Here is a 23,808-nt window from a genome sequence, read left to right as displayed (position 1 = left end):
TGTTATATAGAATGCAGTAAAACTCGTCATGCCAGAGGATTTGCAAAGGGATGATGTGAAGGTTAATTACTGGCTGCTCATAAAGCATCCTGCCTGTCGAAAGCCCCATGTGTAAAAATGACCTTGTTATCAAAGCTGTTGAGTGCTCCCAACGGCCACTCTCAATGGGCAGAATGGATATTTTTCTGCAGCTCTTGAAAACCAAATTAGTTGCATTCAAATATCTACCTCCAGTTTGAGGAGGTTTTGGCATTGTGCCTGCACCCCACTTCTGTAGGGGGTGGGTGTTAAACTACCAGAGATTTTGCTTAAATCACGCATTTCCAGCTTGAAATGAAAAAGATTAAAATGTAGGTGTATCACAGAACCAAGGTCTGAAAGATACCTACTAAACCTACCCACAGTCAGGCAACAAGTGAATGCAGATCTTATCCTTGTGCCCTAATTACCCCCTGGAAACCAAAGACACTACCTGAAACAATAAAGCACAGGTATTTCTGTGATCAACCCTATTTGTAGGGTGAGTTAGCACTGGGAAAAAATGATAAGGCACAAGACCAAGCACGAAGAGCACTGCTCAACAAAATGGAGCCTGCAATGCTACGCACAATGCTTTGCTATCTTCTTGCTATTTATACACATAAAATAATTAGGAATGAGAACACCTCAACATTAATTAAAGCACAGCCCCACAGGACTTCAGAAATCTTTTCAGAGATGGTTTCTCTGGTGACAGCTTTGCCAGCGAGCAGAGTTTGACGTGTCCTGTAAAAACACAACTTCATGCCTGGTACTGCCACATTGCAGAGAACAACATCTGAAGCGTGATCATGCCTCTCTCTACCCCTATCCTCCTCCTCGGCTTGGAAATAATCAGCTATGGATACTGCCAGGAAAATGCCTCATCCCCACTAATATTCAACTCCCCCTCCACAATGATGGTATCTCAACAAAATGAAGAACTGCAAAAACTCCTCGTGCTTGCGTCTCTCAGGAGCTTTCTCCAACAGCGCTCGACCAAATCTCGCTTCTCCCTTTAAGCAGTAGTTCTATCAAAGAAAGAAAATATTCCCTTTGAAACATCCTCGAGAGCCCAGTGGAAACAGCAAGCAGAGATGTCATTGTGGCACAAAGGAGCTCTGTGAGAACAGGCAGCTGGCCTACCTGAAGGTTAAAGTAGCTCCCACTGAAAACCTGCTCTGAATACTTCAGAGCAGAGCATGATGCAGAAGAGACATTTACACACACTATGTCTGTGTACCAAAGTGTGAAAAAACCCAACCTCCGAGCACAGCACAGGCTGGATGAAATCCATTGAAATTCACCATTAACAGAAATCTACACAAAAGCCAATCCACTCTCTCGTATCAGTGTCCTATAGGAAGGCCAGAATGAAGCCATTGAGAAAAATGAGACATTTACATATAAATCAAAAAAAGACAGAATCCAAGTGCCGACTGATTAAAGATCAGTGTAAAATATATTTTGTTAATCGCTTATTAGATAAAATCTGTGTAATCACTCTATATACTCCACAAATATTCAAATAACATTGGCCATTAAATTTAAAGTCGGATATGAAAATATAAATCATATTTTTCAAGACTGCATCCGTCTATAGTACATCTTCTGTAACGCTGATATCACCACCTCGCATTTTTTTCTCTTGCATCATTTTCCAGCAGGAAGAAAAACCCTGAAGGAATCTCCATATTTTCCAATCACACTGCCTGTATCCGGGCAGGTTATGTGACCGCCAAAGCAGAGTCCCCAGAGCAGGCCTGAACCACAGCAAAGTCCGCGCACAACCCGAGCCTCGGCTCTCGAATTTAAAGCATCCTCCACCTCCCTCACCTCCAACTTGGCCAAGGTGCCAGCAGGTATCTGCCGACTTTGGTTTCGGATACAAAGGGCTCGGAATGGTGACTGTATGTCGGGGTCGTGTTGAGAGGGAAGGATTTTTTTTTTTTTTTTTAATAAATGAGCAAAAATTCAACAACAATAATAACAGCAATAGTAGCCTTGCTCTGAAAATAATAACAAAAAAAAAACCCAACACCGAAACTGCAAAAATAAACATCCACAGGATTACGAACAAGGAGGAAAAAAAAATCCTTTCAGGATTTTCGCCGGCATTCCGGAACCCAGTGGGGCCGATCCCCCCCTCGCCCACCGGCGGTTCCAGCCCGGCCCGGCCGCCCGGGGACTGAGGGCTCGGGCATCCCCCGGGCCCCGCGGATGCCCCGCGGCGGGGCCGCCGGAGCCGGGCGGGCTCTTACCGTGGCCGAGGCGACGCTGTTGTCCGCCAGGGTCAAGTGGTGCGGCTCCCACCGCCGCAGGAACTTGGAGGTGAGGATCTTGCTGAGAAACGTCCGGGGGTGCCGGATGACACACACCTGGATGTCCCCCTCCTGCAGCAGCTTGTACCTCATGCCGTTGCAGTGGAGCAGGGCTCTCCGGCACGGCGCGGCACCCATTTTATTCCCCTCGGGAGCGGACATCTCGCCCAGCAGCGGCTTGCTCTCCTCGGGCTGCCTGCGGTCGCTGCCCCCGCCGGAGCCGCCGGTGCGATCCATGGCAGCCCCGCGGGCCGGGTCGGGGGTGGCGCTCGGCCGCCCGCGGGGAACGGTCTCTACGGCGGGTAGAGACGGGTACGACCAAAGAAAATAAAATTCAAAAAAAACTATAACAAAAAAAAAAATCCAACCCCACGCGGTAGATGGAAAAAAAAAAATGCACGCTGAAGAAAAAAAATAAAAACAAAACAACAAAATCTGTCGGGGAAGATGGGGGTAGGGACTGAGCCGCACCGAGGCGAGAAGGGGGAAAGGGAAGCGATAAAATCCTTATTCAAACTTCCCAATCCGCCCCCGGCGGGTCACAGCGCCGCGTCCATGCTGCCGGGCGGGCGCCGGCCGAGCGGAGGGTCGGCTCCCGCGGGGGCGGCGGACAAAAGCCGGCGGTGGTGGCGGCGGTGGCGGCGCGGGGGGCTCCTGACGGCGGCGGTAGCGGCGGCGGCGATGGGGGCTGCGGGGCGTCCGGCAGCGGCTCCTTCCTTCCCCCCGGGGCGTGTGCGCGGGAGCGTGCGGCGGCGCGCGTGCATGTATGTATGTATGTATGTATGTGTGTGCGGGTGCGCGCCCGTGGGAGCGGGTGTGAGTGTGTGTGTGTGAGCGTGCCTGCCTCTGTGTGTGCGTGTCTGTGTGTGCGGGTCCCCACGCGCGCCGCCGCCGCCGCGGCAGGAGGAGGAGGAGGAGGAGGAGGCGGCGGGAGCGGCGGGCGCTGCCGACACAGCCCCTCTGCCGGAGCGGCTCCGCGCGCCGCGATTGGCCCCGCCGCCGTCACGTGCCGCCCTGCCTGACGTCAATGGCCGCGGAGCCGCTCCGGGCAGCGGCGGCCGCGGGAGGTGCGCGGGAAGCGCCGCGCCCCTCACGGAGCCGCGGGATCGCTCGGGCTGGAAAAGACCTCTGAGATCATCGGCTCCGACCTGCGAGCGAACGCCGCCTCGTCAGCCCGACCGCGGCACCGAGCGCCGTGTCCTGTCCTTTCCTTAAACACCTCCAGGGACGGTGGTGCCAGCAGCTCTCTGGGCAGCCCGTTCCGATGCCCAGTCACCCTTTTTGTGAAGAAATCCCTTCAAAGGTCCAAGCTAAACCTCGCCTAGCGCGGGGCATGAGGCTGGGCAGGACTGGAGGTGCGCGGCACCCCAGGCCCCTCCATCCTGCGGGGAAGCCCCGGTGGAAGCTGCGGGAAGGGGGAGACTCCGTGCGGTCCGTGTCCCCTTCCCGCAGCCCCCGCAGGAGCCGGGCAGGGAGCAGGGGTTGTCACCACCTCTCCTTGAGGGTGACAAATCATCGCAGGCTGAGTTTTGAGCATCCTCGCTCCAGCGTAAAGCTCTTGTACAACCCCTGCAGAGAACGGCCGAGGAAGCCCGTGCCAGGCTGCTGGCACTTCAGCAGTGACATTCCCTTTCCTCTGCCTTTGTGGGGAAACTGGGAACGGCTGCGCTCCCCAGTGCAGCAGCCCTGGGAAGCCCGGAGAGAGCGGCACCTTCTCTGTGCTGATCAGGGTGTGGAGTGTCCTCTGATCGTCGGCAAAGCAGCACAATCCTTTATTTAAAAAGAAAAAAAGGGCATTGAAAAATCCAACTCCCTTCTAAGCCCCTCTAAACGGCTTAACAGCTGAGGGATGCTGTGTGCAATATGGATGCTGTGCCCAGAGAAATGATACCATCGGTTCTTGCTTTTTTATCTCAGTGGTAGAACTCAGATCTTGTTTCCAATATCCTCATTTGCACAACCAGGTTGGGACCAATTAAAAAAAAAATACATTTTATCTAACACATGCAGATGCCATTGAACTGCAGGACCCCTCACAATGAGTATTACCAAGCTCCAGAATGTAGAAGGAATTGACAGGGCTGTTTTAGATTGTGCTTGCAACGTATTCAGAGAAAGTATAAACCTTTATACTTGAAATACTGAAATGTATAAGCTCACTTCTGACTGAGGGAGGTTGAGAGAGGGTTTGCTCTGTGGTGAGGCAATTTTTCCAGTGTGTGTGTGCCCTGACTTTGTGTCTAGTGGCATGTCCCCGTGCAATAGCTCTCAGATAGGTCACCGTGCCAAGAGAGGTGCCAGCAGTTGCGGGCAGTGTCACCAGCCCACCCCAGAGAAAGCTCTTTCATCTGATCCATTTGCATCACGAGTCACACACGGATTATCTGTTGGACAGGCAAGCTGCTACTGGAAGGGCTTGGGAGCCTTTGCCATAAAACCTTTTGTAGTGGCTGCTGTCAAAGACAATACATGACTGGCTGGACCACAATTACAGCGAGCGTGTCCATCACGTGTGTTGTTACAGCGCTGTTCTGTTGAAATAGGATTGCATCTGACAGGAGAATTGCTGCCTAAACACTTTCAGAAAGGAAGGTTTTTTAACCTATCAATTACTAGCAAATTTGAGGGAGGCTTTTGTTGCATGTCAGCATCAAAATTATTTATAAAAAGCAAGGAAGTATCCAGAGTACTCCCAAGTACCAGTTGATAAAACAATGCAACTTGGCAAAGGTTAGAAGAAAGCTACTCATTTAATGACATAATACAACCAACAGGAAGACAAAAATCTCTTTTATAGAGGTTCAAATTATCAGTATCTCATAGTCCTGGTAACCACCTACCTCCTGAACTTAAACAAAGTGACTGGTCATTGTGCAGCAAACATCACAGGCAGTTGCCACAGAGCTCTGTACACCATATACTGCAAGGGGTAAATGACACAGGCATTTACCATGAAACAAACCCAGACCTACTCATACCTATAAATATGGATGCCATAAAAACCATAATAAAAAATACTTGCAACCAAAGTAGAAAAGGCCATCTAAGCTTTGTTTAGATGCAAGTTTTCAGTGCAGGAACTGTCTGTTTCCAGGAGTTCATAGGGTGCCTGGTACAAGGGAGACCTGTTCTTGTTTGACCCCAGGCACTGTTCTGGTACAAATGATAATCATGTTGATAGTAGGACTGTTCTCATCCACTCACCTGCACCAGCACCTCACTCAGAAATAAAACCAGTGTGACTATTCCAGTGAGAGTCTGTGCAAATGAGCCACCTGCTCAAACCACTGCTTTGAATCTACCACAGTTGTCCTCTCTGAGAGCTGCTCAACAATGGGAGGACATTATGTAAGAGTCTGGTGTCCTTAAGTGAATTTCCTGGCAAATTAGAGCAGTTGTTTTCCACTTGTGTTCCACAGAAAGCAGCGAAAAATAAAGGCTGGTCTGTAGCGATCGACCCACGAGTTACCTGAAAGGATCCAAGTCTGGAAATCCACCATTCCAAAGTGTTGAAACCCACTGAGACACTGCAAAAGCGACTCCTAGAAACACCTGTCAAGGACAGAGATCCAAATGGTGTGCATTTGCAGCTCCCCCTGAGTCCCCACTCTCAGGCTGCAGGTGTTCTTCTCTCTGAAGTAAACTCAGCACAGCACGATAAGATCAAGGCACGAAATCTCACATTGCCTGCCAGAACAGGGCAACCCAAAACCCTGTCTAGACAGGTGAAATTGAAACAGGCTGCTGGCTGCCCAGCTCACCAAAATGCACATCAGCCATCCAACCTGCAATAAATAGCCAGTGTGTGACCCAGGGCTGAGCACGTTAAAATTAACACCCTTCCTCATCTCTCCTATCAATTATAGCAAACAGAAGTTGGATCAGTTGCAATCCTGGCTTTTTTGTTCTTCCAGACTTCCTCTTCTGGCTCCATGCAGCACAACAGACATCTCAGGTATACATGCTTGGCAGTATTTCAAGGTGGTGTTTGGGGAATTGCTGTGTGGGTTTTTTTTCCCCCCCAAATGTGCAAATCAAACCAGAAATTTCTTGTGAATATGAGACAATCATTCATTTAAATAATAAACACTGAGCATATAATTCACAATAAAAAGCATATCAGTGAAAATATACTTCTAGCTACTCATAAGGTGCTTCTGGGCATGATACCAGTTTTGAATAATTCAAGAATTTGTGAGGTTTTCAATGAAATACTTCATTTCTCTGCTACACGGGAAACACAACCTCTGAAAGTGAAAATTGAATAGTTTATTCATTATTTTTGATACTACTACCAAGTAGAAGCTACTTTAAGTCAGGGCCTCTAGGTAAAGATCAAATTTGAATAGGGAAGGAGATAGAGAGAGATTTGTTCTACTCTGCAGAAATATCAGGGCAATTGGACCAAAAGTAAAAAGTGGGGCTGGCAAGGAAGTGAGCAGAGATAAAGATTTTCTCCAGAAGACAGGAGATTGACAGAAGGGCAATTCAGACCCACCTGCCAGTTCTGTACCCTACTCCTCGACTCTGCCCTTTCATTTGCACTTCTTTGTATCTTGCCCTCTTTTTATTATTCACTGCCATTTCATAATAGGCTTTGTAAACAGAAGCATGGCTTCCTGAAAGACACTGTAGCCTGGAAACCTGGGATATCCACCATGGATACACCCACTGGAGCTAAACCTACCAGGTTAGAGCAGATAAGGCTTCTGGGTCAGTAACAGACTTTTTTTCCCCCTTTTCCAAAACCAATTCAGTTGTGACATATATTATTCAGAATATTCTTCTGCTCAGTTGTATGTCTGTAAAGCCAGGAAAGAGCATTAACACAATCATTTGCAAATTCCTGGGATTCTAGTCTTAGGAAAAAACTGCTACTTTTTATGCAGTTCCAGCATTTGGTGTTTTGGAGATCTACACCCAGTTCCATCAGGTGTTCTGCACAGGTCATTTCTGGTTGCTCACACAGAAGCAGTCTCCTGAAATACCTTCTTAAGCTTAGTAACACCCACCTACAACCATGTCTTAGAAACAAAAGAAATGTGATATTCTGAAGGAAAAGAAAGCAGCAATTTGTGTCAAGTGCTCAGTGCCACTAGCACAGGTTTCAGAGTGGTGAGGGGCTTGGAACACTCATGAAAAAACACTTGAAATGCCAAAACCTTTGCAGAAAAAAGATATTGACTAAAGTCACCTTGTCTGAGTGTAAACCCATGCAGTGGATACCTGTCAAGCTGTGACAGAGCAGCTGTGGCAAGGGCCAGACACACACAATTAGATACCTCAACAGGGGACGTGCTGACCACTGTCCCCACAGGGGCTCTGCAGGTTTGTTGTATGTTCTAAAAGAGAAAACAAGAAAAAGGAATCATAATCACTTACTACACTATTAATTACTCCTGGTTCCTTTGACATTGTTGCAACATTAATACATGACTTGGCAAACTCTTTTCTCAAAGAGGGAAGAAAAGATCAATCTCCTTTTACTGTCTCTCACTGAAATTTTCTGTCAGAGGCTGTAAGGGCCTACCACAGTCATGCTTTCTGTAACAAATAAAAACCCACTTCCCTTGTTTGCTGAGCACATCCCTGGGAGTTGTCTGTTCAAAGATGTGAGATTATGGCTTTTCCAAGCAGAGCAACAAGGAGCAGGAATTCCCAAATTGTATTCAATATCCGTTTAGACTCTTACACAGCAGCTGCTCCTCTCATGTTTGGATCCTTGATGCATATTAGAGATAATGGAGCTTTCTTCCCTTATTCACAGAGGTGCTGCCTGGATTATGGAATTCATTAGTCAATGCTTGCAAATTGCCACTGTTGACTCAGAGCAAATTCCTGCTATGGACTCACTAGTCAGCTCATTTTCATAACAATGCTGTATTGTTAAAAAATACTTTTAAGCCACTCTTTAGAGAAACTGGGGAATACAACACATTCAAGCAAACACCTAAAACATCAAAGAGATGAAGTCTCAGTAATGCCAGAAGTCCTGCATTTGAAGTGTGTTTAAATTAATCAGTGTGATGGTGTTAAGAGGATTCAGTAAGTCATAAAACTCTGGGCAACTGAATTGCTTCCCAAAAGGGGTGACCGACATTTAAACCTAAATAGATAAAGATTAAAGGAACCCACCCTGCAAGAAGTAGCTGCCCCTGAGGAAAGGAAGGCCTAGATTAGGGCACCATTGATCACAGGTGCATAAAATAAAGATTACATTTGCAAGGAGCTCTTTCTTTTTTCCAAATTTCTCCTTACCCACTCCTGAGACTAACAGTAATTCTGAAAGACACCTCACAGAGGAGTAGTAAGTGGGAAATCAGACTCTGCTGTGAGCTTGCAATTCTCTGACATCTCTGGCATTCACATTTCTACTCTTCTCCAAATTACTCAGTCTCTGGGTTCTTGCTTTCCCAGTGGATGCACATTACAGCACAGGGCTGACTGTGAGCAGTGCAGACCCTGGGGACAAATATATCTGTGATTCCTCACTGACATAAAGCACACTCTTGAGTGCATGATGCAGAATTACTTTTTTTTCTGCCTGTCATCATCAGATGCTCTGAAGTAGGGGGATGTAGGATGAAGCTGGTGGTACCAATTGCTAGAAGGAGCCTGCCATCTGCTGATCTGAGCAGCACTCCAGTCTGACTTTTCCCAGATCTGATTTAGTGGGATGAAGCACTGTACAAAGTAGGTTAAGTGTATCTGAAATGAAGCAGAATTAACAGAGTTTCTGTGGTAAAGGGATTCATTTCAGTGGAAAGAGGAAGTCCCAACTCTTACAATATCAGATCTAAATCTGAATTGGACAAATAGAAATAAAGAGGCAAATAAAACCAATTAGTCAGTAGGAAAGAGATAAAGATACAGAGAGGAAAGAGCCTGAAATTTCTTTTCTTGCTTTGCTTCTCCCAAACAGACAGTACAGCTAAGGTATCCCTCACCTTCACCCTTCCAACTTACAGCACTTCTAAACTCCCTTATGGCCTTCTTCCACCACATGTCCAGGCATGAAAAAATCTCTGGAAAAGGTGAGCTCTCATCAGGCTGCCATCTCCATTTACTCTCATGCTTACTGCCATCAGGATGTGTATAAAAAATTATCATTTGGCAGGATGCAGTGAAAAGTCACCATTTCCATTACACTGCATTACTGTTCCCACCTCCAGCTAACATTTCCTATTTCATCGATAGATTACACCCTACTACTCATTCCAAGCTGCAGGTGCTAATCAGTTTGAAATGCTCTATTAGCTCTTGACACACATAAAACATCACAGTAAGACAACCAAGCATAAAAATTCAAAGGGAAGCATGGGGTATGATGCAGAGCTCTAAGCTTGTCACAATAAGGTGAAGTTTCCCCAAAACAGAGGAAGAACAGCTAAGAAAGAAAAATGTAGTCCCCAGATTAGGGAAGTGTATCTTCTCTCACTGAAGCAATAAATGGGGAAGTGAAATTAGAAGTGGATGAACTGCTGAAAGGCTTAGATTATTTTTTTAAAGACCAAGGGGAGGAAAAAAAGCAGAATAGAGAAAAAGCATCAAGTATTAGCAAGGTTAGTATCATAGGTTCTCCAGTGAAGAGGTGCCATAGAAAGAGAAGATAAAACATCCTTAATTGATGCTTTTATAATGAAATTTGTGTGTTACAATGCCTTCAAAACAACGTTACACAAAAGGCATCTGAAACTCTCCTTCCTTTCCACAGTGCTTTCCTTACCTTAATATGAGCTGGGCTATAAAGTCACCTCCCATCTGATGATAATGCACATCACCCAGTGCTGAGGCTTTGTTGTTCTAAGAACATTGTAAATACATCTAACACAGACCCTGGACCAAGAAGTCTAAACAAACAGATACAAAGGACAGGGAGGTGCATCAATTTCATGTGGTTATCTTTCATGGTTATGGACTCACAGATACAGCTAAAGGAACACTTTGTCATTACATACCTTGTCATTTTTACCTGCCCATCAGCACAGCATAGATTATTTCTTGAAAGTATAATATCCTCGAAGGCCTTAAAAAAGGCAACAGAAAATAGAAAAATAAAGTAATTTGCTTAGGACAGTTCCAAGATGAAATGCAACAGGGGAAGAAGATGATAAATCAAGTGAATTCTCTGAAAAGAACAGGTGGTCAGTAATAGACAGACTGTACCATATGCATAGAAGGAATGTATCACACATCATAAGCAAAGAAAAAATCATTAAAAAAGAAACAATTTATGCCTGTAACTTTAAGAGCACCCAAGGCTGAAGTTGACCATTAAAATCAGAGTTTCTGAGCTACTACAACCTTGCATTATGGAGGTGTTTTCTATGATATATAAATTTCTTCCAGTATATAAGACTATTTTTTCAGAACATAAAAAAGATAAGCTGAAAAGAGTACATTTGGATTAAGCTCTTCACTAATGCTATAGAAAGCTTTAAGATAAAAATGCAGAATGAGACATTGCAGGGAAACACCAGCTATCCAGCACCAGCTCCTGAGCCTTTACTAAGACCTTGAGAGCATTGGGGATGGTACAGCTGTTGCTGCAAAACATCTTGTGGATTGGTTAACTCCACCAGCAAATTGCACCAGGGCAGATATCAATTTACATCTGTTTACCACAGCCACACAGGTGATGGGAGCAAAGGGAGTGGATGCAACGTGGGCAGTGTGGAGCAGGGTTGGGTTATCATTATCAACAGCAGGAGAATAAAGGCATTCTGTGTGTTCCAGGCCTTGTTTGTGAGTGCAGGCAGCTGGGGTTTGGCCTCTTGTTTGTCCTGCAGTCAAGAGCAAAGATCATGACAGTCCTAAACACTTTCTGAATTAAACAGAGAAACAAGAACCACAGAAAATGTTGGGTGAAGTTAGCAGGACTGGGACAGTGGTTAGGAAGATGTAAGCAGGGATGATGGGGCTGAATTGTCATGTTTAGAGGCCTCATAGTAAATAACTTACACCTCACTGTAACCATAATGGAGACACAGGTGAGTCCCTTGGTTCAAGGTCATCTCAGGAAATTACAGTTAGCTCAGCAGTAGTGTTTAATGAGAAATCCTGCATGTGGACCTGAAAAGAGAGATATTTGTCCACTTTAATTCATGCAGCAGTTTCAGTTAACTTACATCTGTGGCTAAAATGCCTCCTTATTTGGGTGTGGGAGCTGATGCTCCATACCTGGAGGATGGTGGGAATTCAGGGAAAAGTGCATTTCATACATTAAGAGCTGTGAAGCTGGGTTCTGGGTCCTGGGAGTAATCCTTCCTGTGACTGTGCACAGGGATTCAGTTTGTTCTCATATCATTGAGCAAGAGAAAAGGAAGTCATGGCTGTCCAGAACAATTAAAAGTGGGAGTTTAGGGATGCAAATTCCAGGAACCATTCCTTGCCTGGAAACAGGGGATGATTTTGGGATTGACTGCTATGCTATTTTCACAGTGATTTTTGATTATGAATGTGAATGGGCTCACACTTGCTATGCAGCAGTAGTTGACCTTTCCTAGGACAAGCCAATTAGTCTTCAAGAGTGAATAAAGAGATATTATCACCTTTAAAATCTGCTGCTGCTGCCACTGCTTTTCCAAAATACTCTCCTGTGGGCATTAAAGTGATGTTTTCATTTATCCACCAATAAAAACACAGCCTTAACCCATCTGCCTGTCCCTCTGTGTATATATCTGGGTAATTTAATAAATGCTTCTGGGTGTTGATTTACGTCATTGTATCTGTATATAAGCCTGCCTCTGTGAGCATGCTGCTGGTTGTCTCTGAGCATTCATTGTCTGCCTTGTGTGTGTGTGTCTGTGTGTCTGAATGTGGTTTTGTTTAAAATTTTTCCCTAGAAAAAACAAGAAGTCAGATGTTTCATGAGGTTGTTCGTTAAAATCAAGGGAAGGAAGGAGGAGACAGTAAGGGATAATTCAGAGAGAAACAGGGGCAGATTTGGCTACAGTTAATCATCTGCCTCAGTCTTCTCTGGAGGAGATGGGGGAGTTCATTCCAGACATTAAAATGTCTCAGGGGAGGATCGTATAGATCATGCTGGAAGAGAAATGGAAAGACTAAATTATCCAAAGGCTCAGAAAGCAATGGAGCCAGACGTCATCTGATCCCAGCAAGGATAAAAGCAGGGAGAGAGAACCTCCACAAGATTTGCCCAGGATTCCCTGAGAAACTGTGGGTAGAGACAGGGAAAATGATTTCTAACTGCTATCAGTAAGGCAGATTTCTAAGATACCAGATTAAGGTATCTGGTGTCCTGTACCCTGGTTCCAGCTGTAATTCCTGCTCACAGGGCAAGGTATTATTCTGAGTCAGAACACAGAACAAAAGAATATTAAAATGGAAGTAAATGCAAAGTTTCCCAACATGCCAACATCCCCTGAAAAATAAGTCTGAATAATGGCCCAGGAACACTTTCATAACAGGAGTCTCCTCAAAGCAGCAGCACAAGGGGTCGGATGGATTTTCCAGCTCCGGTGCCCAGATCACTTTGCACACACAGCTTGTTTTCCTGCACTTAATCATGGCCTGACTCACCAGCCCTTCTCTGCACTACTCACTATTCTCCCAGTTCAACTGCAGTGTAAACAACTGAACCAGCAGCACCTCACATGGGAAAACACAGGGAAGCAGCAGTGGCCCTGTCCACGCACTGTGACATTCTCTGTTTCAAACAAGAGGAAGGTAATTCCTGTTTTGGAAGCTGTTACACACTCAAGACCACAGATACCATCATGATACACCAGAATGAGAAGTTTTCAGCATTGGTAGCCAGGTATTCAGAGGACAGCAACGTGCCCATGCCACCTTGGAGTGGCCTTTGTCAGGCAGACACTGTGAACACAACATTTTTGTATATGACAATACTGGGATTGTTACCTATGTTCTCAATGACATCTGGCTGTGATCCAGTACAGTTCCTGAGAAATACCTGGGAAGTTCTCTATATATCTTTTGTTTGCAGAGGGCCTCCCACATAGCACAACTCTTCCCTGTAGTGCTGTTAAACATGAGTAGCATCAGCTCTGATTGTTGCATACATTTCCTAGAAAAGGTGAAACAAACTGAGGAAATTAGAACTTACATTCTCATGTATGATCCTTCAAACAAAAACTACCAAATGAAAATATTATCTGCAACAAAATAATATCTTTCTTACAGAGAAAAGCATGACTCAGACCGTGAGACACTTGGACACTTGCAAAATTAATTCCTACTAAATTAATAATAGGAGTTCCTACTAAATTCATAAGAGGAAGTCCTACTAAATTCATAATAGGAGTTCCTACTAAATTCATAAAAGGAATTCCTACTAAATTCATAAGCCTTTGACAATCTTGTTCACACTTGTTCTTTCCAGGAAGTTTTCCCCATATTTCCAGTCATCTTTCCTCTTTATCTTCCATGAAGTAATTTCTTTCCAGAGCACACTACAGCAGCCCCTACACTTTTCTGCAGCCCCTAGGTTTTTCTCCATCCTGTCTGGGGTGCAGGTGGTGGCCCTTGTGCAGGGTCCAGCTGTGCCCACAGCCCCAGCCCACCAAGGCCAGGCCGTTCCAGCACTTTGCTCCGTGCACTACAGGGGATGTGTCAGCCAGGGCCATTGTTTGGAACAGGAAGCAAGTTTGGCCGCCTCTGTAATTTAGATTGTAGGCAATAAGCAGGGGTGTGGTGTGCAAAGCAAACAAGGCAGGATTAAGAGCTCTTTTCACTTCTGGACAAGGAATTGGTGGCCCACAGGATCCTGTCCCGTATTGGCTACGGCTTCTCCTCGTGACCACAGGCAGGAGTGAAAAACCAGAGTGTCCTCCAGGCTTTCAACTGGAGAGCAAAGATAAAAGGCCAGGCCCCAGGTTCTGACAGAACTTTATGAGCTAAACATCTTGAAATGAGATTATGAGAGAAAATTAAGAACAGTCTTCTCCTTTCAATAGGTCTTTAAAAACAATAACCAGGCCTTACTGTAAATTCATTTATTTTCCCTTGGTGTGCCAATTCCCAAGCTGATATCTCCTCTGTGTACCAGGGATATATATAGATCTAAATGTGGCAAGAAGACAGAAAGATTTTACAGGACAGCAATGTGGTGAGTTCTTTTTTCCAGGAAAAACTCACATCAGAGAATGAGTTACACATCTTGTTAAAGAAATACTATGAGGTAAATAAAATCCAAATTATATTTAGCTCATAGGAGGTGACAAATACTAGTCAGGTTGACTATTGCCTTGCTGGAAGTCAGTCAAAAACCACTGTCAAATAAAGCACAAAAATAGAGAAAATAGAAGAGTCTGTATTCTTGCATTTGCTAAAGTGAGCAACATTTTTCTGTTTATTGCCAGCATGTTTTTTAAACTAGTTTTAAATACAAGGAAAGGTACTTAAAGTCAAATCTTGGCCCACATTCTGCTGAAATCACTTAAAGGGCCTGGTTTGGATCTCCAGAACAGCCTGGAAACCCCTCACCCAATGCAATGGATTATTCATGGCAAACTCCAAACCTGTGTCCATTGTCCTGCCAGCTCACTGCAGCTGTGGCACAGCACACATCCTGCTGGGCCTTATCAGTGCCCACATCATCCCCACTGCAGCAGCTGTGGACAGGGCAGGTTGCACGAGGCAGGGGCAAACAGAGGAAGCTCAGGGCTTTCCTTGCAAAAACCCAAGCCTGTGACAAAACAGGCCCAGATGCCACTGTGACAGTGTGTGTTAGCTCAGAGCAAACTCAAAACAAGCAAGAGGCAGCCATAAGCATTCAGATCTCTGGATCCAGACATTCATTTAATCCATAAGACCTCTCAGGCAGAACTGAGCTGTGTGGGGATGTCCTACATCCACTGGGTGATCAAACACGCTCTAATTTGCTCCCAAGGCAGAAGTGCCTCCTCTCACTGAGCACTCCCCACCCTCTCACAGCTCCCTTCTGGGTCAGCCCTCCCCACAGGCGAGTGGGTGCAGGAGGATCATCATTCTTTCCTGGCACAGCAGCTAATCCACCCAGCCTGACTGCAGAGAGATAGCTGAGTACTATGTGGGGGAAGAGTTTTTAACCTGTTCTTGCCTTGTTCCGTGTTAGGAAGCCACAAACGCTCTCACACAGAGGCAGCTGATAAAGTTCTCTCCTCTGTCTAGAAACGACACCTAACCAGAGCAACTGGAATGTTAACTGCAAGAGTTAATAAAATTTTCAAGCAGATTTATGTGCACTCTATGAAATGAACATATAATTATCAAAAGACTCCCCCAGCTTTTCTTGGTTGTTGTGGTTATTAAGTGAAAGCAAAGGTTTAAAGTGCTCCCTGAGACAAAAGGGCCTGCAGAAAGCTGCTGCCTGTCCTTAGACTTTGCTATGCTAACAGTCCCTGTCTACACTCAGAGTTCCTTCTTAAGCACTTGAGCACTGTGAAGCCTTGAGGGGACCCCTGCCTTTGCCTAGAGAGAGATTTTGGGTGAGATTTTGGAAGAATGGTTTGCATACAAGTAGCAATGTGATCACCACTGGAATGCTGGTTTCCTGCTAGACACACACAGAGATTTTGTGACCCTGTGTTCTTTTACAAAAGACAAGTGACCTGCAAAACCCCAGCGTTTCATATCTCACAGTGGTGTGGCAATACAACCTCCATAACAATAATGACTCACTGGGAAACAGAAGGATCAAGCTCCAGGGATCTCCTCCTCAGTACAGACCTGCAAATAAACTGGAATAATTTGCATTGCACAGCTTGCCTTGCAGAATCCACAGATAAAAATCAGGCTTGGCATGGCTGGGGTATCTGAGCAATATTTAGCAGCAGAACAATGAGCCAGCTGGGAAAGCGTGTACTTATCCAAATTCAAGTGGGCAAGTAATTTTGGCCAACGTGGTTACTTGGGGATTGCCTGCCCAGGGAAGTTGAGACAAAGCAAACTAAAGTTTGAATGCATGGCATGGAAACCCACTCCAGAAAATGGTGGTGCAAACAGTCCAGGTTTTCTCAGGGTAGTGCATGAGAAATGCCTGTGATTTTTTGGTGACACAGCTGCTTCTTTCTTCTGCCTGTGGCCTGACACCCTGACTTTGCACAGGGACTGCAGAATTGCCTGATCCCTCACTCATTGCAGAAGTTACTGCCTCTGTAACAGGAAGTGGAAAAGCCAGCCTTCCTCAGCTCTTCACCTCAGCTCTTCAAACCCCCCAGCCCCTCTGTGCTGGTGTAACTACATGCAGTGGTGTGAAAGCTACACCAAAGCTGGGATAGAAAAGCAAGACAAAAGTAAGCCTGCACAGATCTCTCTGTGTAAGCCCCTAGGTGCAAATGAATTCAGGCATTATTATTTAGGGCTCAGGCTACAAATCACAACCAACCATTCCCAAAAGTCATGTGTCTGGGTGACACCCCAGTCTGCCCCTCCAGCATGGCAACACAAACATGGGGAAAGCAAAGAGAGAGGCAGTCCCAGGGGTGCTTACTGTTTGTAGGTACAACTCCCTTTTAAGAGGGGAAGAAAGACAGAAAGACAGACAGAAAGACAGACAGACAGACAGACAGACAGACAGACAGAAAGAAAGAAAGAAAGAAAGAAAGAAAGAAAGAAAGAAAGAAAGAAAGAAAGAAAGAAAGAAAGAAAGAAAGAAAGAAAGAAAGAAAGAAAGAAAGAAACCACAATAGCACCCAGGAGGAGCCACAGAAAGGGAGCAGACCCCAGCAGATGTACCCAGAGCTAAAGGCCCTGATCAGACTTCCCTGTCCTTGACCCATCAGACACAGGCCCTGACTTGCTAATACTGAAAGAGCAGTGGAGGAAGTGGGATCTGGCACTGTGTGCTCAGTGGGGAGCTCAGTCCATAGTGCATGGCCCAGTCCATGTGTGCTTTCAACACCTTGGCACCTCTGGGAAGCTGTGGCCCTGGCTCTGTCAGCTCTGGGTGCAGCCTGGGCTTGGCCAGCACCACCTGCAGCACCAGAGGGAAGGGGCATGTGGGATTCTCTGGCACTGCTCACCAAGTCACCCCACATTCTCATTTTGGGAGCCAGGCCACTTCTGCCTGGAACAGCAGCCACATACAGAGTTCTTTGCACTGAGTGGCTGCTGTGGGTTCATTTCCCTGTGGGTGCAGGCAGCTCCTTTCTGAAAAGTCACAATAATGCTGATGTGGCAGAACAGCTCCACTGCCACATGGGAGGGCTGGATGCTGCAGCAGGAGGACTTGGGGAGTGTAAGCTGGAACCCAGGAAGTTTCATGAGTCACCACTGCTCCTACATTCCCTACCCCTTGGGGATTTTCCAGGTTTGGTGCACACCTCAGGGGGCCCCTGCTAGGACTGCAGGCACTGGTGAGCCCCAGGACAGTCATGAACAAAATGGCATTCTAGCACGACCTATCTCATGGTTACCACTCATGGCGAGAGTAAGTTTACATACAATTTGCATAAAACTTTGGGTGGGGAGCCTCAGAGAAGGATATGGTGCCACTTGTCACCAAGCAGCTTCATGAAGGCAAACTGAAATGTGAATCTACTGAAGAGGCTTTCCTAGAAAGGGGAGGAACTCATTCCTCTTGCCATCAGAAGTGCAGGGGCATTCACAGGAGAATGCCTGTGAAAAAAACCTATTTCCTGGAGAACAAAGTTTCTGAAGAGGATTAAGATGACCAAAAAAGCAAAGAAAGTGAGCAGGGAGGCCAAAAGGTGCAGGAGTAGTTTCTTGTTCCTCCTCCAGCAGCACTGCTGTGCACTGAGGCATTAAAGGTGAGATCTCTTTGCATCATCCTGGGCCCTGTGGCAAAGGAGACACCCGTCTGTCCCTGCAGCTGTGGGGGAGTTTCAGAGCAGGAGTGGTGCAAAAAATCACACTTATCTCACAGGCAGCTGACAGCAGAAGCTCCAAGCAAAGTCCTCCCAACCATGATGGTGTCAGCCACATCCCTGAGCAGCCTTTTCTCCCTTCCCCTGGTCTACACACCATTGAGATGGTTCTGCTCCCCAAAAAACCTCTGGAGCCACTGCAGGAGCTCTGACAGCCTCGTTCAGGAGGGGTGAGAGCCTTGGTCACCAAGGGCCAGCACTGAGGGACAGTTCTGTGCTCCCCTGACAGGAGCAGCTCCTCCAAGGGATGACCTGACTTTGAAGCCAAGAGCTCAGAGGCTCAGCCTGAACAACTTGCTGGCATATTCAAAGATCTGCCTTTCTCACCTGCCAGTCACACAGATGTGCAAAGGGCAAGGTCCAGAACTGGAGTCACCAGGAACCAATTCTCCATCCTCTTGCTGGACCATTTGTCTTCACCTCTGCTGAGCTTCTCACAGCAGCTCTCCAGCACTCTCACTTGCAGCTCACTCACTGTTACCCCAGCTAGCCAAGCAAGGACACTAACTGAGGGAAACAGATAAAATTTTAGGCACTTTTCTGATACCAAACAAGTTTTTCAGCATGAAGAAAATTTAAACTACCATAATTTCAAGTTACTAAGACCTCTTTTTTAAAAAGGAAGAAACAAATGGTTAAGGTCTGAGGCCTCCAGTATAAACAGAAACAGACCACATTTACAAGATAAGGACTTAGTATTTTTGGGTAATATTGCAAATTTGATAACATTCATGATTTAATAGGACTGCAGTGCAGAAACACTAAATCTGCTTTGGGCTTTGGACAAATCACTAAATCACTCTGATTCATGGCTTCCAGGACTAATGAGAAGAGTCTCTTACACTAAACTTATCACACATGCAAGCTTTGTTTTGCCTATCAGGACTGTGCCAGGAAAGTGCAAACACTCAAAGATTACAGGCAATGGTAACGGGTGTAGCAATAAGGATGATCTTGATAATTATGTACCTTCAAAAGAGAGGAGAAACTTGTTCTGACTTGCAAATGGAATAAACCTGTCATAGCTCTGATAGGAGTCACCCAGGCTGGCACAAACTAGGGATTTTTTTTTCAGGTCTCTTTAATAAGCTGGTACCATGGGGGAGTGGTGGAAGACTCTGTGAGAAGCTCTGCTGAGAACACACTCCCTTGGTCCTCTGAATTTTCAGATTTCCCAATCTGTTCTGCTTTCAACCACACACCATTCTAGGTCCAAGCAACACTTCCCTGTCTAGCAGTCTGCTACATTCACAGGTGCCTCACAATGTCAGAGCAAAGACTTTGCAAATAAAAGCCTAAGGAGAGCTCTAAATATTTGTTGGATTGGGGCCTTACTCTGAGATCTTAGTGCTGCTCATAACCCAGGGTCTGCCCCAAGAGTGACACTGACATTGCACATTGGAAACACCGTGTTGATTGAGCCCAAGAAATCTTCTGGAATATTCCTTCTCAATTTCTCTGAAACCAACAAAGGGATAGAGATGCCTGTGGCTGTTTCCTCTAGTAAACAACATCATTCCAGCATTCTCCAACCCAGTAACTGTCTTTTCCCAATGGTTAAATGGAGTCATAGAGAAAGAGAGGACATCTCACCATTTAACCACAAATTCAAAGCACATCCAGAGAACTGAATGTACCAGGGAAATCCTGTAGGAAGATGTTCTCTCACCACACCACCAATGAGACTGAAAAAGTGGAAAGAGAGAAGACTTCTCGTTCAAATTCACTTCTACAGATATGAAAAAAATTGGAATAATATTATACCTTTCTTTTCAAACTCAAGGATAAAGTAGGCAACAGCTGTGCTACACTCAAGTTATTCCCAGCATCTATTTAGGCAAGAAAAAGTTACTCTTTAGGACCCTTATAACAATGTGTGTGTACAAAGAAAAGCAAATCCAAGGAGTATCTGTCATCTCAGAGCAGGGCCTGAGGGTGGTGCCATTTTAATTACATCAGCTCCAAGGAACAGATTAGGTTAAGGAAAAGAAAAAAGGAGCCCAGAAAGCTGGAGCAGTTGATGGCAGGTAAATTGTTAGATTTTGGGTTATGCCAACCACCAGACTAATATCTCAAGGATACAAAATACATTCAGCATAAAGGAAAAAAGTTGGGAAAGGTGTAAATATTGAACTGAGTTGTGGTGCACTTGATCCTGATGCTGCATCTATGAATGGAGACAAATGGAACATGACTGTGTTTAAAGCCACTTTTCCAGCACAGGAGATTGCTACAATGGCACAGTGTCACACCTGTACCAAGGAGTGAGTCCAGCACCCCTCTCTAAACAGGGACTGGTTAACCTTCACCTGAAGGGTTTGTCTCTGAATATTCTTCCTCAGCCCTTTGCTCTCTCATTTCTTAACATGGGGGTTGCACAACCATTCAGCTGCAAACCAGTTTTGTTTTCATTTTAGCTTTCACAACCTTCGTGTTTTCTTTAGACAAGTACAAGGTAGTGAGGGGGTTTCTTTGTTACCTTTCATTGAAATATTCATACTAAGATGGAAAATTCCAGGGAGCACTTAAGAAGGAGAAGGCAGGATTACCATACATCAAAGGGAAGCAGCATTTGCTAACTCCTTCATTTTACACGTATGTGATTCACAAAGTGCTTCATGAAAATGGAAAAGTGATCGAGGAATCACTCAGAGGAATCACTCAGGTCCGGACAAAAAAAAATAAACTAATAGCAACAACCTAATTTCCATGAAAATGGGCTGGTCTCCAAAGCATCTGCCAAGACCAGACACTGTGGTGCTTGCAGATTTCCTTTGTTTGCTCTTCAAAGCAGGTAGAGCCAAGAACATTCCCGTGCCTCATGCCAAGCTGTAAGATGTGGTACATGACTTTCAGATGAGGGAATTTCACATTTCTCCCTGAATATTTCACACTACTACAGCAAGCAGAAAAGCACAGACGCAGCTGAAATGAGGAGATTAATTGAAAGGCTAAAAATGGATTCTTCAGCATTACTCTGTAGTATGGGGAACTGAGAAGGCAATTAAAACCAACATGAAAGGAGATTTAATTGCAAATCAGCGAAACCTGCTGAAGCACAGATAGCAAGCGGCAAAAGAATCACCCCACCTGAGGCCCGAGCCCTCCGCAGAGCAGAGCGCTGCCCTCAGCTCCATGGCTGCTGATGGCGAGGATGAGAGCGGCCCTTCCCAGGGCTCTGAGGGCGCAGTGCCCGGGAGCGCCTCGCTGTGCCCAGGCTGCCGTGATTCACCCGTACACACACAGCCACACAAGGGAAGAAATGCGCCACCAACCCACCCAGCCCCTCCGCGGGGAGCAGCAGCACAGCCCGGCCTCCCCTCCCCATCCTGCCGGGCCCTTCCTCCAGCGCTGAGGGAAAAACTGAGGCGGGTGCAAGGAGGGCCCGTGGTGAGCCACTGCCCGGCCACATCGCTCTGCGCCATTGTTTCTGTGCCTGGGCTTTTAAATCTGAGCTCTAGGGACTCCTAACACCTTCCCCGAGGAAGGGCACGGGGGGAGCCGGGAGAAGGGGGAGAGGGAGGCCCGGCAGTGATGAGGACACAGCGGGAGGACAGGCGAGACTGGTTGGGAGGGGGTGGGAATGGAACGAGGCAGGGTGGGAACACCCTCAGCCCGTCTCTTTGGTCAGGCAGCTTTTAGCATTTCAAAGCGTCTCTTTCCTTTGTGACTCCAACCGCTGACTAAAACAGGCAAGCAGGTATTTACAGGATCAGCCAAGCCCCTCCTGCCTAGGTGGCCTGAAAGGCATCGCTGCTGTGTCCTGCAAGCAAATCGCGGTGTCTGATCCAAGCCTTTCCTGGTGCCGGGCAGGATTATGGAAAGGGAGAGAGCAGCGCCGGCTGTGGGAAATGGGAAATGTCAGGGCCCTGCTGCTGGTAAGGTGAACCCTGGACTCGCTTCGGGAGGCGTCCCTGAGTGCTCTCCTGGGTGGCAGGGTCCAAAGAGGCACAGTGACAAACACGGGGACAGGCCTTCCTGGGTGGCAAAATCCGAGAAACAGGCACAGTGACAAACACGGGGACAGGCATCCCTGGGTGCTCCCCTGGGTGGCAGAGTCCAGGCACGCACAGTGACAAACACGGGGACAGGCATCTCTGGGTGCTCCCCTGAGTGGCAGATTCCAAGGAGCAGGCACAGTGACAAACACGGGGACAGGCATCCCTGGGTGCTCCCCTGAGTGGCAGAGTCCAAGGAGCAGGCACAGTGACAAACACGGGGACAGGCATCTCTGGGTGCTCCCCTGAGTGGCAGAGTCCAGGCACGCACAGTGACAAACACGGGGACAGGCATCCCTGGGTGCTCTCCTGAGTGGCAGAGTCCAGGCACGCACAGTGACAAACACGGGGACACCGTCCAGCCCCCTCCTGAGCAAAGCAGCCCGAGCCAAAAGCAGCCCACGGTCGCAGGCACCTGATGTGCTGCTTGTTCCAGAGGTACAGGGTGGGGTATAAGGAGGGGAATCTGCTTTCCTCTTCAACACACAGAACATCAAAGCTGTCCTAAAAAATTAAAAGCTTCTAGACGGGCTCTTGGTGTATTTTAAAACGCAAAACGGACTCGTTTCAAAGCACTCTTTCCAAAGTTTTTTCCTGAACGTACATCACATGCAATGGAAAAACACTGCATGCCTGGCATTTAATATTTTTCACCTGTGACCCAGGATTGATGTCTGTGTAACTCCCTGATTTAATCCAACGACATGTCTCAGCAAGAAAAAAAACCTTTCAGAGTCTGAAAAGAAGTTGGAAAAAAATAAAGTCACGCTCAACACTTCCCCTTCCCTGGAGAGATAGGAGTGCTGCTTGCCCTTTCCTGACGATAAGCATATCCTGGTGGTTAAAAATACATTTTGCTCTTACCGTAAATTCTCCATTAGCCAACTCCTTCAGCCCAGCCCACAGTGTTGGGGTTCACGATTCCTTAGAGGCCACACGTGACAGAGCTTGGCATGTGCACCCAAACGCGCTCAGGAAAAAGCAAAAGTAACAGCTCTGATTCTGCTGCCATTGCCTTCACCTGGAGCAGAGAAATCTGTGGAGTGGCAAAAACATTCAGCTCAAATGGCTTTTACCAAGACCCCATGGACTCCACATTAATTTTGTAACTTTACAGCTGCTTCCAGACAAAAAAGTTATGGGTTGTATTGAATTCTGGACAGCAGTAAATTCTTCTGTTAATTTTACTGTTTCCAGTGATCAATGTGCAAAGGGACACCTCAGTAAAATGGACCTTAGTGAACAGCAGGGTCTGGCTGCTTGATTTGAGATTCTGAAGGCCAGAAGCCTGTTCTCCACCTGGAAAACTCAGCCCGTTGAAAGATGGCTCCAAAACTTGGGCTATGCAAAGGACACAGATGCCACCTCTTCCCAAGGAGGCACCAGCCCTGGGAGGAGCCTGGCTCAGCAAAGCTGGGGCTGCTCACACACCCAGATGCCTCTACCTACAGGGATCCTTTGCCAGCTGCATGCCTCTCCTAGCAAATTCCTGCCAGGAGAAAGCTGATGGGACACTCCTCTCTCAGACTGAGGTAGAAGCTGGTGAACAACTGTGACTCCCTGTGAAACAGAAATCACCAGAGTCACAAGTCCAGGTTGCGTAAACTTAAAACTTTGCCT

At 46.5% G+C, this 23,808-nt stretch overlaps 1 protein-coding gene across 1 annotated transcript in view; it reads right to left on the bottom strand.

Moving 5' to 3' along the window:
- Positions 1-2,919, bottom strand: part of CMIP (c-Maf inducing protein) — a 130,688-nt gene extending 127,769 nt beyond the window's left edge. The window contains exon 1 of the mRNA XM_063168079.1: positions 2,280-2,919. Within this exon, the coding sequence (XP_063024149.1) occupies positions 2,280-2,576 (297 nt within the window). The 5' untranslated portion in view covers positions 2,577-2,919. The remainder of the gene's footprint in view (positions 1-2,279) is intronic.
- Positions 2,920-23,808: the final 20,889 nt, after the last annotated feature.

This window comes from Melospiza melodia, chromosome 13 (assembly GCF_035770615.1).
Source record: "Melospiza melodia melodia isolate bMelMel2 chromosome 13, bMelMel2.pri, whole genome shotgun sequence".
NCBI lineage: Eukaryota > Metazoa > Chordata > Aves > Passeriformes > Passerellidae > Melospiza > Melospiza melodia.
The sequence above is the reverse complement of the archived record's forward strand: the minus strand, read 5'-3'. Positions and strand labels throughout refer to the sequence as shown.